This window comes from Brassica napus, chromosome A5 (assembly GCF_020379485.1).
Source record: "Brassica napus cultivar Da-Ae chromosome A5, Da-Ae, whole genome shotgun sequence".
Classification (NCBI taxonomy): Eukaryota; Viridiplantae; Streptophyta; class Magnoliopsida; order Brassicales; family Brassicaceae; genus Brassica; species Brassica napus.
Genome location: NC_063438.1, coordinates 22,946,153 through 22,964,214, shown reverse-complemented (window position 1 = coordinate 22,964,214; position 18,062 = coordinate 22,946,153). Strand labels below are relative to the sequence as shown.

Here is an 18,062-nt window from a genome sequence, read left to right as displayed (position 1 = left end):
TTTTTGAGCTCTAAAGCTCTAGAATTCAATTTTCAACCACTTTTTTTCTCATTATAACCCAAAAAACTTCATTTTCTCTCATCTCCTCTACATTTCCATCTAAAAAACTCTCATAACTATCATTTTCATAATCACAAACTTCATATTTTCGAGTTTCTTCATTAGTGAATCGTTAAAGATGCTTCTTTTTGCTCATATTTGGAGTTTGGACGGTTGAAAAGGTTGGAAACAAGCTTTACACATGAAAAATGTAACTATTTACATGGTTTTCGTTCTTTTTCAGATCTGTGTCGCGACGGTAGACTGTTTTGTATGTCTACGCCTCCGTGGAGACTTACGATGCAGTCTATTTGTCAACGCACGGGTTAGTTTTGCAATTGAGCAGACAAATTTTTTTTCTAACGCAGACTTCCCCAGTAGTCTCCGTCTTTACCTTTGACAACAAAAATAAAACTTTCGGTAGACTTACTAAGACGTCTACCTAAAAGAGGTTAGTTTTTCATTTGACCGAACTTTTGACTTTTCAAAATAGACTTCAACGGAAGTCTACAAAATGTAGACTGCCAACAAAGTCTATAAAAGGTCAGTTTTGCATTTGACCAAAACTTTGACTTCGTGGAATAGGTTAGTTTTGTGTTTGACCAAAAAGTTTAAAAAGCAATCAAAAATTTATTAAATTGTAGACTTCATATGCAGTCTTCTTATCTTAAAAAAAAAATGTAGACTGCGTATAAAGTCTACTTTTTTATTTTGGTCAAATGCAAAACCAACCCGTCGGATTTGAGAGTAGACTTCACAAGAAGTCTACACACCCGTAGACGTTCATTTTAATCTACTGATTTGAAGTCAAACTTGGTCAATTGCAAAACTAACCTCTTTCAAAAAAATTCAAACATGTAGACTGCATATGAAGTCTAGTTCTGAAAGTCAAATCTTGGATGAATTCTGGTCAATTGCAAAAAGTAACCTTTTTAAATTGTAGACTGAAATGAAAGTCTACATGTACAAAATTACAACTTTTATTCAACTATAGAAAGCAACCCGTAAAATGGTCAATTGCAAAAACCAACCCAAAGAGTAGACCTATTTGACAGTCTACGTCTGTAAACTGAAAAGAACGTCAACATCTTCAGAGACTAAATATTAAGTCTTCATAGAAAAATCTATAAAAATGTGAATTTGTGTATTATTCATTAAATTTTTTCTAGTTTTTTTGTTTGACAGTGTGTGTTAGTTAATCCTAATGGGTTTGAGTGATTTTGAAAATAATTTTTTTTTTATAATTATGAAGGTATAATTCATTTGATTTGACAATGTTGTTAGCTAATAATTGTAGACGTATTTCTAAGTCTTCGTTTATAGTTTTGCTAGTAAGGCTGAGCTTGTTTCAAAGCTGAAGTCGGTGACTGTGGAATATAATTTTACATTTTCAGCATATAAGACAACAAAAACTCTGTATGTGGCTAAGTGTCGTGTTCAAGGATGTGGTTGGAAACTTAGAGCGAGTGTGAAGTATGGGCCAAAGACATTTTGGGTGACAAAATATTCGAAAAAGATGAAGAATCGGAAAGGTTGAAGAATGTTCCTTGTGCATGATGGCTGTACACATGGTAAACTTCTTGAAATGACACAAGAAGATTATGATCTGGACAACAAAATTGAGAAGATGGTGCTAACCTATTCCTTACCAAACATCATTTAAAACAAATGACTCCGAATAGGAATATACTCCTCTTATGCCTGTCACGAATAATCGACAAGTACGGAACTTGATCGAGTTATCTAAGACACACTTTGTACGCCTTTGTGTATCAAGCCTGCGCCAATACACTAAAAAAATTTGGATTGACTATATGTTAAATAATAAGTGTAGACGTTTTTGTAAATCTACAAATGTAGACTGCAGTTGAAGTCTACGTCGTAAATTCTATTAAAAGTGTATTTGTGTATTATTCATCATATTTTTTCATGATTTAATTATTTTACAGTGTATGTTAGTAAAATTTTAATGGTCTTGGATGAATTTCACAATTTAATGTGTTATAATTATACACTTGATACTTATTGCAAATTGTTTTGATTAGTATTATTCTTGAAAATTTTTGGGAAAATTTTGTATAGATTTTCTTCTTCTCACATGTGTGTTAGTTATTATTTTAGCTTATGGTGGTTTTACTTGTTTGGTTGGTTAGATCTTGTGAAAAAATTGATATCTAACAAAAAATTAATAATATCATACAAGTGAAAACAACTAAAAATGAATACAATGTTTATAGATTATGCATTAAAAAATTATTTAAAAATTAATATTTTATTATGAAAGTTATTACAGAGCAATATATTAAAAATTATTCTTGAGTATGTTTGATTTTTCATAATCTTGATGCTTCAAATAAAGTCTTGGAAAAAGTACCTGCCAAATAAGATAGAGTTATGAGAAAAACATAAGATAAAAAATAAAATCATATTTTAGTAGACTTTTTATTAAGTCTACGTAAAGTTATTGTTTAGTAGACTTTAGTTGAAGTCTACACTAATGGAAAATTTTCATATTTAAAAGTGTGCATTTAGAAAATTTGAAAATACTTTGTTCTGGAAAATATTTCAAAAATGGTTTTTTGTCATCCTTGTAACAAAGCAAAAAGATAATGTATGAATCTATAAATTTAGTTCATTATAAACACAAAATATCTTATAATGAATATATGGAAAGCTTACATTTTTGGGAAGATGATTTGAAAATATTGGAAGAGAATACCTGCAAAATAAAATAAAATTTTAAAAAATAAGATAAAAATTAAAATCATATTTGAGTAAACTTCTAATGAAATTTGCTTAAAATTCAAGGCTAGTAGACTTCATTTGAAGTCTACCAGCCGTAAGTTTTAAGTAGATTTCAAATGAAGTCTACTCTATCAAAAAAAATAGATCTGAAAAATAATACATTAAAAATATGAAATAAGTTTAAATCTAAAAAACTTTTAAAAATATGATTTAATAGACAAAATAGTTATAAATTAAAGACATATTAATATGAATTTTAATATGTAACTTTATTTGAATATAAATACTAGAACACATATTTTAAATCTATAGATGTAAACCTTACATTTCTAGGAGGAGAAGAGAACAACTATGGAAGAAAATACCTGCAAAATAAGATAAAATTATTAAAAAACATAGAAAAAAAATTAAAGTCATATTTTTGTAGACTTCCAATGAAGTCTGCTTAAACTTTATGGTTTAGTAAACTTCATATGAAGTCTGCAAGCTTTAGTAAACTTCTTTAGAAGTCTACACTGTCTGATAATTTTCAGATCTGAAAAAATCTATATATTTTGAAATGTGAAAATAATTTTAAATCTGAAAATACTTTACATAATATAATTTATAAGGTAAACTAGTAGCAAATTAATGTAGAGAGCTTGATCTATAAATTTATTTGAATATAAACATGTAAATACATATTTAAAATCTATTAATCTAAAACTTACATTTTTAGAGGAGATGATGAAATCCATGAGTGATAATACCTACCAAAAAAAGATAATATTGTGAGAAATAAACATAAAATACACATTTAAAATCTATAGATCTAAAACTTACATTTTTTAAAGGAGAAGATGAAAACCATGAATCATAATATCTAAAATGACAAGAAAATATTGTGAGAAAGACTTGAGAAAATTTTAGAGAGAAAGAAGATAATGAGAGAGATTTAGAAACAATTGAGAGAATTTTAGAGAGAAGAGAGAAAGTTTTAGAGAGAAGGGAGAGAGTTTTAAGAACTTGTGCAGCCACTTTAGAGAGAGATTGAATAAATTTTGTTTATATAGGGAGACAAAAATGTAACTAGGTTAAAATTTACGATACTGTAGACTTCGTTTGAAGTCTACTAAAATTAAAATTTTGGAGTAGATCTTACTATAACATAGTAGACCTTTTTGGAAGTCTACTATAATAATTTAATTATTGTTGTTTATTCTTTATTATTTTAATAATTTTAATATATGATTTATTAAATTTATTTCTTTATTTTTTAATAGTTATAGTATATGATTTCACTTTTTTATTCTTAAGGAACTTAACTTAGTTTAAATATAATGATTTTTTGTAAAACAAATTGAAAAATATAGACTGAAAAAGACGTCTTCAGATAAATAGACTTTATTGTAGGTCTACGAAACCCTAAACCACAAATATCAAACCCTAAATGTTTTGCTTGATAATCAAAAAGTCTCATTTATACAAAATATAAACTACTAAACATTAATATGCAGATTTAAGTTAATAAAACAAAAAAAAAAACAAAATCTAAAATCTAACCCTATGAAATCAACTACTAAAAGACATAACATGTTAGAACCTTTTGTTTCTAAACTATGAACATAGTCTAGCACATGATAACCAAATTAGTATATATTCTTCAAAATTGTTCGATTATATGAAATTTTAATTTATTTACTTCATATTATCCATTATATTGATGATTAATTAAAAATATCACAATAATTATTTTTATACATTTTCAAAATTAAATTAGTAGACCAAATTAGAGTGTAGACTACAAAACAAGTCTATAAAGTAGACTTCGTAGGAAGTCTATATATATGTAGACTTCTTTTATTACGTGTAGACTTCCAAAGGATAGAAACGTAAAATACATTTATGTTTTTTGTTTGGTCATAAGGGTGAAATAGTACTTTCACTACTCCTTTAGGTTGGTTTTGCATTTGACTGAAAGTGGGGTACACTTTTACATTTGACTTGAATATTTGGGTTGGTTTTAGCAAATGTCCCTATCTTTTGATATCTTTTCATTTTAATAGTATAGATATATTTATTTTAAAATTCTAATAAATCTGTTTTAAAGATTTTTACAAGATCTTCATTTTTGAAATTATATATAAATATTTTCACTAATTTTGAAATTTGTTTGAAATATTATTATACATTAATATATTCAGTTATCGTTTATAAAATGAAAAATAAAAAATTTCTATAATATTTTATCTATTATAGAACATAATCAATCATATTAAAAGAAATTATTATGTTGAGCTAAATATAATAAAATTGTATTAAATTTATAAATTTTTGAATTTTATTTTCGTAAAAATAAAATACTTACGTTCAAAAATAAAATCTAATATGTTGGTAAGATGAGTTAACATTAGCAAACTATATAATACATGTATAAAAGTTAACATGTATTTCTTTAAAGCTAATAATATAAAATCTTTGTAACTACTTTAATCATATATTTTCATTTTAAATACAATATATATTATATATTAAAAATTCTAAAAAATCTGTGTAAAACTATTTTAACAATTACTTAATGTATATTAAGTTATCGTTTATAAAATCAAAAATAAATAAATTATATCATATTTTACCTACTTTATAGTCATGATCATGTTAAAATACAATTATTATACTTAAATAAATATGATAAAATTATATTCAACTAATAAATTTATAAATTTTATTTTCATAAATATAAACTATTTTTTAAATATAATATGATGATAGAACGGCTTAAAATTAGCAAACTATATAATACATGTCAAAAAATTAACATATGTTAGACTTTTGTATATACAATAATATATTATCTAAAATGAATAAGCATAAAAAAATATTAGTAAAAAGAAATCCAGCTTTGAAAAATGGGTCAGAATTTAGTATAAATTAAATACAAAATAATTTTCAAATATGTTTTCTCATGAATATATTAATTTTCTTAATAACTAAATGCAAATACAAAAAGATAAATATATAATAAGAACTGACAAATATATACGGTTTTAAACAATTGATTAATTATAACATTTAAATTATAAAATTATTGTATTTGAAATAGTTATATAAACATTTAAGGATATGATTAACGTTAAAAATATATACAACTTATGTTCTAAAATAATAATTAATGTATAGAGAAATGAAAATAATAATAATTAACGTTAAAAATATATACCGGATGGTCGGGTGGGGGATGTGATATTGTGGGTAACCCGGGTTTGAATCCCACTTTAAACCGATTTAAAACAATTTTTTTCAATAAAATGACGGTATTTTGGGCTTAATTTTCACGTAATCATCCGGTAAGTCCACGTAAGATTCTGTCAATATTTGACTAACGGAAACACGGTCAATGAATAAATTTACCGAAAAGTGTTAGTTAACGTATGAAATTTGAATATAATTTGAGTTGAAGTATGTTTTAGCACATGGTGTGAGTGTATGTACTGATCTGAACCGTAACCCCTTGACGTATGAATTGGCAGTTTTCCCATGATCATTAATTGATAACCACATAATTAGATAAAAATATGAAAATAATATCATGTAATTATTCGATCGTTAACAGAAACATGCTAAACAATGATTTGATGTCGACTTTGAGGGTGAATTCCAATTTCTTCCTTTCTTTTCCAGCAAATTGAACCCTTTGAATCTCAGCAACATCTAATACTTGAGCAATAACATCTGAGAAATAAAGAGTTATATTCATAAATAAACTCTATAAATAACTTGAGTTCAAATAACTTCCCGTCCACGCACGATCTTCTCGATTTGACTTACGGATCAAGAAGCATGTTTTATCTCGATCTTCTGATTTAAAAGGAGATCGTGTAACATAAGTATTATTTACAAAGGAAATTTTGTGAACATGCTTTGTCGATCTGTATCTAACAAGAAGGACTTAGTGAAAAAATTTGAATGATTTTCCATTCTCCAAAACGCGCCTCTCCAGCCGGTTGAGGAAAAAAAATTTGCGTGTAGTGTTAGTTTGAACTGTAGTACCCTGCAACAAACATTAAGAAACACATTTTTTTATCAGCAATGATTATCTCTATTGTTTTCTTATTATCATTGATCTTCTGTTTTTTTTCTTATATAAGACATAAGCCTTTATTGAGAACTCATTTGTACAATTGTTTTGATCAGATAATTTTATTATTATATGACAAGTCGGTTTTCAGAGATACTTACTAAAAGAGAAGTGATATAAAAAAAGTCTTTAACGACACAAGGTCTTGATTTTAACTTTCAAAGAGAAGTACATAATGAAACTCATATTATATTCATATGTAAATTACACAAAATGTCATTTTTGAAATCTCTAAAGTCTTATGCCACAGACTAAAGAAAGTCTTGCTAAAATTGATATCAGAAATCCAGTCAGTCTTTGTTGCTAAAAGACAGATTTCGGATAATATCATGATTGTTTAAAAAATGTTTTATGCCATGCGAACTAAACTGAGTGGACGTAATAAAAGGATGGTCATCAAGACAAATATGAGTAAAGCATATGATAGGATGGAATGGTCATTTATTAAAGATGTGATGCGAAAGATGGAGTTCCCTGAAACATGGATCACCTGGATTATGAGGTGCATTACGTCGGTAAAATATAAAATTCTTATGAATGGACAGCCAAGTATATATTGTTCCAGGTAGAGGCATGCGTCAAAGAGATCCTTTGTCTTCTTTCTTTTTTATTCTGTGCACGGAAGCGCTTGTTAGCCTTCTCAATCATGCAGAGAACCAAAGGAAGATAACGGGAATGCGCGTCACACGCGCATGCCCTACGGTATCTCACCTTCTCTTTGTTGATGATAGTCTTTTCTTCTGTAAGGCAGAGCTCTGTGAATGTGAAGAAGTAATGAAAGTAGTCATGACATATGATAAAGCATCTGGCCAATATATTAACTTTGACAAATCTTCCTTACTCTTTGGTAAGAGGATTAATGCAGCTACTAGGCAAGAGAATAAAGATGCACTTGGAATACATAATGATGGTGGGATGGGAAAGTACTTGGAAATCCCAAAGGATATTAGTGCCTCCAAATGCAAACTCTTTACATTTCTAAAGGATAGCCTGATGCATAGAGTAAATGTATGGACTGGTAGATGGCTCTCAAAAGGGATGAAGGAGGTAATGATCAAATCCATTTTACTCGCTCTTCCGACATACGTTATGTCGACGTTTATGCTTCCATTGGAGATATGTGAAAACTTCGCAAGTACCATTGCACAATTTTGGTGGAGTTCGTATCCACCAAAAAGAGGAATACACTGGGCGAAATGGAAAAAGGTTTGTCTACCAAAAAAAGAGGGCGGGATTGGTTTCCGTTTAATTCATGAGTTCAATCTAGCAGTACTGGCAAAGTAATTATGGAGATTGGTTCAGTACCCCGATTCACTGGTTGCCCAAGTCTTGAGGGGCAGATATTATAGGATGACCTCGCCATTAAAAGCAATTTCTGCAAGTAGTCCATCATATGTGTGGACAAGCATCTTCGCCGCAAGGAAGCTTTTACTTCTGGGGATCAGACAGAAGATTCATTCTTGTTATAAAATCAAGGTGTGGAAGGATTCATGGATTCCAATGACGCCTGCTAGACCAGCTACACCTGTAGCGTCTGTGATGCACCCGAATATGAGAGTTAGTGACCTCATTAATCAGGAATCGAAGGAATGGGACGTACGACTACTACAGGATTATGTCCATCCTGATGACATACCACTCATTCGCAGTATGGCCATAAGCTCTACTCATCGCTGTGATACTTTCTGTTGGAACTACAAGAGAAATGACCAATACACAGTTAAATCCAGATAATGGGTTGCTCAAAATCTGTTGAAGCCAGAAGAGGAAAAGGAAATATTGGAACCAAGCATCACTAAACTTCAAGCCTTTGCTTGGAAGTTGAAAGCGCCAAAGAAGATGTGCCATCTTATATGGCAATTGATAACGGGTCAGGTGACAATAACGAGGAATCTAGTAAGGCGGAATATGAGGTGCGATAATTATTGTCCAAGGTGTGGGGAAATAGAGGAATATGTAACTCATGCAATATTCGAATGCCCTCCAACTCTGCAAGTATGGTCATTATCGGTAACTCATACAAGCCCAGGTACATTTCCAGTGTCAAGCGTCTACACAAACATGGACTATCTATTCTGGAGGAAGAATACTATCCTAGAACCAGAGCAAGACAGAGATCCTTATCCCTGGATAATATGGTATATTTGGAAGGCTCACAATGATAAACTTTTCAGGGGAGTAGACAGAGACTCTTTGGAACTAGTTCAATACGCAGAAAGTGAATGTCAACCCTGGTTTAATGCAAATGAGCTGATACCGCCAGTAGTACAGGCCATCAATAGTGAGGAAAACCAAGTCTTAAGCTTGGGTAATATTTTCCTATTAGATTGATCTTAGACAACTTCTGATCACTTTAGTGGATGTGGATGAATCTGGATGGATAGTCGGGAGAACATAATACTTATGAGAACAAGGAACTTCACTCGATGTGAATAAACTTTGCATTCGGAGGTAGAAGCACTGCGATGGGTGATGGAGAATATGCTTCAACACTCCCATGTCAAAGCTTTGGAACAGACTGCAAGGAGCTGGTTGCAATGATAAAGGAACCCAGGAGTGGCCAAGCTTCGCGATAGAATTGGAGAAGAGAGAGACGCTGTAGATTTGTTTCCTGGACTTCAAAATCACCCATGTGCCACGAGTGCGCAACCAGTTTTCTGATTTTTTAACTAAGACTGCTAGGACTTTTCGTAGGGAGTTAATTCTCATTAGTTGTTCAATTCCGGTCTGGTTACCCAAACCACCTCAAGCTTGAGTAATAGAATAGCCGTTCGATGTCAAAAAAAAAAATATTTAAGCCATTTACTAACAATGATGAACCAACTTAATTAATTATGTAATTTAATATATTCTAACTATATATATCCTGATCTTGTGGAAGATTTGGAATCCTTTCTTAACTAGTTTCAATGTTTCTTCTAAAAGCATTTAGTAGTCGTGCGTATATATGTAAATGTGAAAGATGCATTGTATTAAAAAACATACCCAAGAATAATCAAGCTGTATGATCGTCTGTATGCATTGGTAAGGTAAAAACAAATGCCAGGGTATTCCTATCCACATATTTGATCTTTTTTTTCTTATTATCATTAATCTTCTATTTTTTGTATATATGGCATAAATCTTTACTGAAAAGGATATTTATTGATAAAAGCCTGAGCTATTTTAAATCGGAAGAAAATCTTTCGACAAGTTTTTAAGGTTTTAACCTTTTAAATAACAAATCATTAATGTATGCCACCTTCCATCATAGAATTATAAATAAATGGTGATACACGTTAACGATTTGTGATTGATTAAAACAATAAAATATTAACTAAATAGTTTTTCTGATTTAAAAATAGTTGACAAATTTTATCACCAGAAATACTATTAAAATTTTATTTTTACAATTGGTCTGATCAGATAATCATTATATCGAAGCTCAGTTTTCAAAGATAATTTCTCAAAGAAAATTAAGTTAAAAATAACGATACAAGGTCTTGATTTTGACTTTTAAGCCTTGTCTTCTTATCAAGATGAAATGTAAAATTTTGAGTTTTTTTTTAATATAAACTGACATATAAAAATAAGGAGATACATAAATGTACATGTAAATGTAAATGTAAGCGTGTGAGTCTATATCAAGAACTTTCTAGTATTTTTGTTTGAATTCTTTTTCACCATATATTTCAGAATTTTAAAACTAATAACAAAAATTTATTTGCTAAAATATGAATTTTGAATTTAGAAAAATAACAAAATATGTAAAAAAAGTTGTGATATAATGTTTTTTAAAAAAAATATTAAAACGAAGAGAAATGTATAAAGTGTTGAATGTAGAGAATTGCTAGTAAAATATGGAAAAAAAAATATATGTTCATTATTCTTAATTTTTGAAGATTTTAATTTGATTACTTCAAATAAAAAAATTGTATCAAATATTGCATAAATAATTGATATTGATAAAAGAGCAATTATCTCAAATAGTTATTTTTAAGTTTTTGTCACCAAAATAGCTCTTAAGAAAAAAATGACCAAAATAGCCCCTTTTATTTTGAATTTTTTTTTTTTAATTTGAAATCTTATCCTCAAAAACGCACATGTTAACTCTAAACCTTAAGTCTAGATTAGTCAACCATAGGGTAAAAATATATTTTTCCCTTAAATAAAACTTATTTTGGTCATTTTCTTCATTAAGTGCTATTTTTGTGACAAAAACTTAAAAGATTTATCGTAGGAAATTTCTCTTGATAAAATGGATGACTAACTAGTACATTATATATTTAAACATAAAATTGTATAAATTATTTCGGATAAGATATTTAAACAGTAGTGTTAGAAATTTACAGAATATATAAATCAAACTTTAAAGAACATATTTTTTATTTTTCATATAAATCAATTTTTATTAACAAATTCAATAGTTTTTCATGATAAGTTTTACTAAAAATGTTTTTCAAATTCACCATATTTGAAAATGTTTTTTTTTCTAATGCTCTTTAATCATATTGGTATTATAGTCTTTTGAAGGAGGAAACCAATAGGAATAAAAGTACTTTTCTCCATTTTCTTTTAATGAAAAAATTTCAGAAAACTCTTAACTCGTAAGTCTATGAATTAATTACAGATCATTTTTTTCTATCTGATAGTAATTTTTCTCTATCAAATACTAGGGAAATTATGTAAATGATAAAATATGTTGGACGTTATAAAAAATAAAATAAATATGTTGTTTTGGTGTTAAAAAATGTCGTTCAACCAAAATATGTTCAACAAGGCACTATCTATATAATATTTAGAGAATTACCACCTTGATTTATTTTAAGTTTACTTCAATCAAATCCAAATCATGTTCAACAATGTAGATTCAAATCCAAATCATGTTTAGATAGATTATTTGTCCATATCATTGACCATTTTATATTTTATTGATTAGTTACTATAATTATTTATTGTTGATATTTTATTGATTATTTACTATAATTATTTATTGTTCAATATCTGACTGGTGGCATTTCTGGAAATATAATAAACTAATAGGAAAGGAACGTAAAAAAATAAAATTGCAGGAATTAAAAAGAATGGTTGTTCAATCCCATATTTAACAAGGAATAACTTTGTTCTTTATTTTTCTACAAAAAAAAGGAATGGTATGGAATGAAAAGGAAAATTATTCTTTATGAATTGTGATTTTTTAAAAAAAATGTTAGGAAATACATTATTCATTGTCGTTCCTTGGACACCATTCATACTCAATATAACAATCATAATTTATTTGTCGATAACACCCTCTTATTTTAAGTAAATTTCGCTTTCAGTGATATATAGAAAGTTGTTGAGGTTGTGGAAAGTTTGTTAACGTCTAGTTCAAAATCATTTTATAAAGATTATTACTATATTGCTTCATAGTTTTTAAGGACGGACAAATAAACCAAACTAGGTTAAGATCTATAAACATTATATATATATTGAATAATTAAAAAGTCATTATCTACTACCTATATAATTAAATTGGTGCAAACATATAAATAAATTTTATAAATCAAAAAAATATTTTTTCTATTTGATATGCTGTATAATTAAATTTAAATGATAGTAACATATATATGGTATATTTTAATATTAATATTTATTGAATGATGCTTTTTTCTCATATTTTTTTGATCATTTGTATCTGTTATACCAAAAATTCTAAATTAGTGATAACAAAATTTTCACTGTGAGATTAATGATTTAAGTAATAATTTATAATATTTTAAAAACTTAAGTTGTCAATATTTTTTCAAAATTTTTATCAAAAAAATGTTCAAAGTAAATTTCAAAATTAAGATATTTATGTATTTTTATATGGCATATAGTTTAATTTAAAATGATACATATATTTATATATCTTTTATTTTTGATACTTATTAAATGAGACTTTCAACTTATATTATTTTTTAATTATTTGTATCATGTCATAACAAAAGTTTTAAATCATAGATCACAAAATTTGAATGTGAAACTTTTAACAGTTTAGTAATTTATACTCGTTTTTAAAAATTCAAAATATAATATATAAATATTTTTTTTAATTTTTATTATATGTTTACTATGATTGTTTAATTTATTTTAATAGCTTAAAATTAAAGAAATATAATTATAATACACACTTATTTTTATCAAATCTTTATTATTCAAAATCATTAATTATCATATATACTTTAGCCACATTAGGCAATTCCGTAATATTATTTAAGGAAATAATGAAGCACACTAATAATGTATTTATTGTGGTTTAATAAAAAGCTTATTATATATTTAGATGGACCAACCTATTTCTCTAAGGATTCTAAGAATCATTCTAGTGATGACACGTGGCTACAAAAAAATGTTGCAATGCTTCTCAAATAATATATAGGGGATATCCGAACTGAATTTGATCTGATAAATAAAATGTATTCAAACCCAACCATAAAAAATAATTGAACGAGACTTTTTATGGTATTTTGGATTATGGAATTATCTAAATTAAATCCAAACCCGAATAGATATCCAAAAATATCAAAAAACCAAATTCCAAAAAAAAATATTTATACCAAATCTGAACTTAAATCACAAATAAATACCCAAAATACTAAAGATTTCATTGAGTACCTAAATAAACATCTATGACATGAATAATTAACTCAGATACTTATTTTAATAAATTTAGTTATATGGTGCTCTTCATTCTTTTTTCTATATAGTCGAGTTTATTGGGTTGATGTGTTTTCACTTCGGGTTTATCGGATATGATGTGTTTGTACATAGTTTTTGTTTCATTATCTTTATTCTATAATTTCATTTCTCGAAAATTTCACTGGAACCAAAAAGAATCGTGACAAGAGTATTTTTTATTTTTCATTTCAAAATTTTGATTTTAATCTTTGTTTCACTGGATCTTTATTTGGTTTTAGGATTTAACTAAGTACAAAACAATATTTTAGAACCAAAAACCCAGTTGTGAAACACTAAAGTATAATAGGTTCAACCAGTTTTTGGAAATGTTAGTATGTTACTATCTTATCTAAAAACCCGAACTAAATCCGAACCGAAAGTAGTACTAAATCCGGATCAAAATAGGTTAAATATCTGAATGGGTACAAAATTTTGGTATCAACAGAATCGGAACAGAAACCTATTTGAACCGAAATTTATGCTAAATTTGTTATTCTAGAATAAACTAAAGTTCTAAATATGATTTTATATATGCTCTTCCCAAATGTATTCTTTTTTAACACTGAAAACTTCATTTCAAAAGGACAACAACATAGTTTTTTTTTGGTTAAAAACAACGACATAGTTTTTCCTAGATGAAATACAATAATCTACCAGTAGATGGTATGAATAACTCAAATAACCAACCAAAATGAAAGTTGCAAGAAGAAAGCTGAGAGGTCAAAATCAGCAGGCTGATTTTACATATGCTCTTCCCAAATGTATTCTATCAAACGCTATATTAGTTGGAATTTCTTAATGTAAATATTATCACTCACTAATGTAATTATTATTCGAAAACGTACGCAATTTTTTGTTGTTTTGATTTTTTATTACTATTAATAGAAGTTCTTGCAGAAAAAAGAATAGATTGTTTTCACCAAAATAAAAATAAAACTTAAATAAATATTTTGATAGTTAATAATTATTAATATGTGTAAAATAATTGTGGCTATATATGCGGGCAAAATATATAATATAAATTATTTTTCAGAAAATTTAGAAAATCATATAAATGAAGTTTTTATCTAGAACTCGTGATATAACTTGAAACCTAGCCTATGATCTAACTTAGGAACATGGATATTTGAAATAATTAAAATAAGAATTTTATCAATTGGATATTTGAAAAGTTATAATATCTTATCCCTAAGAATATATTTTAGTCAAATTTTTAAAAATAATGTAATTTTTTAAGAAATTTTCTCATATACAATATTGTAGATTTGTAATTATTATAAAATAATCTTCGCCATGGAATATATAACTAAAATAAAATTTAAGGAAATATAATGCCGTTATTTCATGAACATATGTATAAAAATATTGCAAACGGAATATAATTTATCCTCACCAAAACTGCAAAACTATAAAATACATGATAGTAGTTAAGAAAAGATGAAATTTAAGTCGACCGAAACATATCATCGCTATTCAGTTATCAAGTATTAAATTAGGAATTTGATTATTTTCTCACAAAAAAAAATTAGAAGTTTTATTGTATTTCATTAATAGCGCATTTGCCACGAAAGTAGCGTAGCTCTTATTGGGTGTGACTAATTAGGAAATTATATGAGTTGGCGCTTGTATTGGGTGTAATGAAAATATATTTCCGATCCAACTACTTGCGGTTTGTCAGCGTGTACCCACATGGATTCATTCATTATTTAAAGTCTCGTGTACCGCACGATATAAAATACATGAAGAAATTCGTCGATGTGAACTTCCCATGGGTCGATAAATACCCATGCAATTTCCCAATATGGATCACTGCACCACCAATCATTACATTATTCCCAGGTCAGTTCTCTCAACATGTCTCTCTCCCTCTATCCCATATTACTGTTTTGTATATGATTTTGCTACATTCATAACTACAGGTTGTAATATTCGTAAGATTGATCAAGCGCAAGCAAAAGCGATGGCCCAAAAGTTGGACGCAAAGGGTGGTGAGAAGGGAGATGTATGGGATGATGGCGTTCACGAAAATGTTAGAAAAGTATATGTAGGTAAAGGCCAGGACTGTATAGCCTTCATCAAATTTGAGTATGTTGATGATTCTGAAGTGGTTGTTGGAGATGAACATGGAGAACAAACACAAGAAGTTGAGGAGGTACTAATAATATATACCATATAAGGTTGAAAATATCAGTTTTATTCAATATTGGTGTCGGACCAAGAGTTGTTTTTTTTCTGTATGTAGTTTGAGATTGATGAAGATGACTACATCGTTTACGTAGAAGCTTTCCGTGAGAAAGTAACTCAAGAAACCATCGTGGCTCTTAAGTTCGAGACTTACAAAGGCAAAACCAATATGCACATCGAGACGAGTCCGGGAGTAAAGTTTGTTCTCCAAGGTGGGAAAATCGTTGGGTTTCACGGGTGTTCGACGGATGTTCTACACTCCCTTGGAGCCTATGTTTCTTTCTCATCCACTCTTGATTCGCTTGGAAACTGGATAAAGGTAGGAATCTCTTAGATCGACATTAAAAATGAATCTCCTTTTCAACATAACACCACATACAGTAAAAAAACTCTATAAATTAATAATATTCGGATTATGGTATTTTATTAATTTATAGAGTTATTAATTAAAAATATATATATATATATTTTACTGTATATACATTAATTAAATTTGAAATTAAATTTTATACTATTTTAGTATATTATTTGTTGTATATAAAATATGTTTCATAGAATTTAAGTGTTGTTTAAGATATAATTTTAGTAAATACTATCAAAATATATTGATTTAGTAAATACTATCAAAATATATTAATATAAAATAAATAATATATTTTTGTCTATACTTATATAAACTATATATATATTATTAATTTATGATTTTATTGGGACTATATATTGATATAAAATTTTCTAAAAAAATATTATCTTATTATCTTATTGATTCATGTCATATTTTCAACCGGCTTAATTTGAAACCGAAAAATTTATTAAATCACCGTGTTTGTTAATTTATCGAGTATTAATTTATAGAGTTTATATTGTATATGCAATTATGTGAAAACAAGCGTGACTAAATTTGAAAAGTTAACGTAATAGGGGCTAGAAATGTATATATAACTAACAGTATACATATTTGTTAAAATAATGCGTATATCTTGATATTATCTAATCAGATGGTAAATCTCTTTAAAAATGTGTTAATTAACAAATCTTAGTAACTTATAAGGTGGAGCAAAATGGAGAGGGTCCAGGGCTAAGATGCTCACATGCCATAGCACAGGTAGGAAACAAGATTTACTCCTTTGGGGGCGAGTTTGTTAATCTTTTACCAACCGCTTGTGTTACATAACGATCACAGTGTGTTACACACGAGTTCGAGAGAAAGAATAAGATAGACGTTTCAGGCTTATAAACTTTTCTGAAAATACTTTTGTATTATTGAGATTCGGTAATGTGTTTACAACAGATGATTGATCTTTATATAGAGATCGAATCAATACAAGTATAAGAGACACAACTCTTTATACTAAAGGACACAACTTGAAGAGTTACAACTCTTTGTGTAATAACATAAATAACTAACTTATGTAAATGTATCAAGGAGAGATTAGATTATATAGTTTAACACTCCTCCTTAATCATATCTCGACTTGACTCCAAGCTGCTTCCTTAGATCTTCAAATCTTGAACCACCCAATGCCTTTGTGAGAATGTCTGCGAGTTGATCATCCCCTTTGCAATACTTCAGTTCAATGATTCCCTTTTGCTCAGCTTCCCTCACGAAATGGTACTTGATCTCTATGTGCTTCGTCCTTCTGTGTTGCACCGGATTCTTCCCAATTGCTATTGCTGATTTGTTGTCACATAAGATCGGAATGCCTCCTTCAAACTTCTGACCAAAGTCTTCAAATAGTCTTTGTAACCACACTGCTTGATTTGCTGCTGCACACACGGCTATGTACTCTGCCTCAGCCGTTGATTGCGCCACTGTTTGTTGCTTGCTTGACTGCCAACAAAACATGGCTGATCCAAGAGTAAACACATAACCTGAAGTGCTTTTCTTGTCTTCCTTAGAACCACCCCAATCGCTGTCCGTGTAGCCTAGAAGTCTTGGTTCTTTCACGCTTGTGAAGTACACTCCAAAGTTTGATGTTCCTTTGACATATCTTAACACCCTCTTGGCTTCTTGGTAGTGCTTCATGCGAGGTGATGACATGTATCTTGAGAGATAGGCGCTTGCATACATCACATCAGGTCTTGATGCACACAAGTACAAAAGCCCTCCAATGATGCTTCTATACTTAGTCGGATCTCCATACTCCTTGTCATCCTCAACTCCTTTTCCTTGTGGTGTAAGTGGGTTGCTTACACTCTTGCTGTCTCGCATCCCAAACTTGTCTACAAGTTTGTTTGCATACTTTTCTTGTGAAAGAAATATGCCTCCATTGTCTTGAATTACTTCCATTCCAAG

At 28.6% G+C, this 18,062-nt stretch overlaps 2 protein-coding genes across 2 annotated transcripts; both read left to right on the top strand.

The window, feature by feature from the left end:
* Positions 1-7,576: 7,576 nt before the first annotated feature.
* On the top strand, positions 7,577-8,635 carry LOC106454056. The gene is made up of 2 exons (XM_013896235.1): positions 7,577-8,107; positions 8,204-8,635. Exons 1-2 carry the CDS (start codon positions 7,577-7,579, stop codon positions 8,633-8,635), a joined length of 963 nt encoding a protein of 320 aa, XP_013751689.1.
* Positions 8,636-14,110: 5,475 nt separating this feature from the next.
* LOC106452208 (nitrile-specifier protein 1-like) lies at positions 14,111-17,145 on the top strand. The gene is made up of 4 exons (XM_022720182.2): positions 14,111-15,421; positions 15,502-15,734; positions 15,825-16,085; positions 16,818-17,145. Exons 1-4 carry the CDS (start codon positions 15,220-15,222, stop codon positions 16,938-16,940), a joined length of 819 nt encoding a protein of 272 aa, XP_022575903.2. The 5' UTR covers positions 14,111-15,219; the 3' UTR covers positions 16,941-17,145.
* Positions 17,146-18,062: the final 917 nt, after the last annotated feature.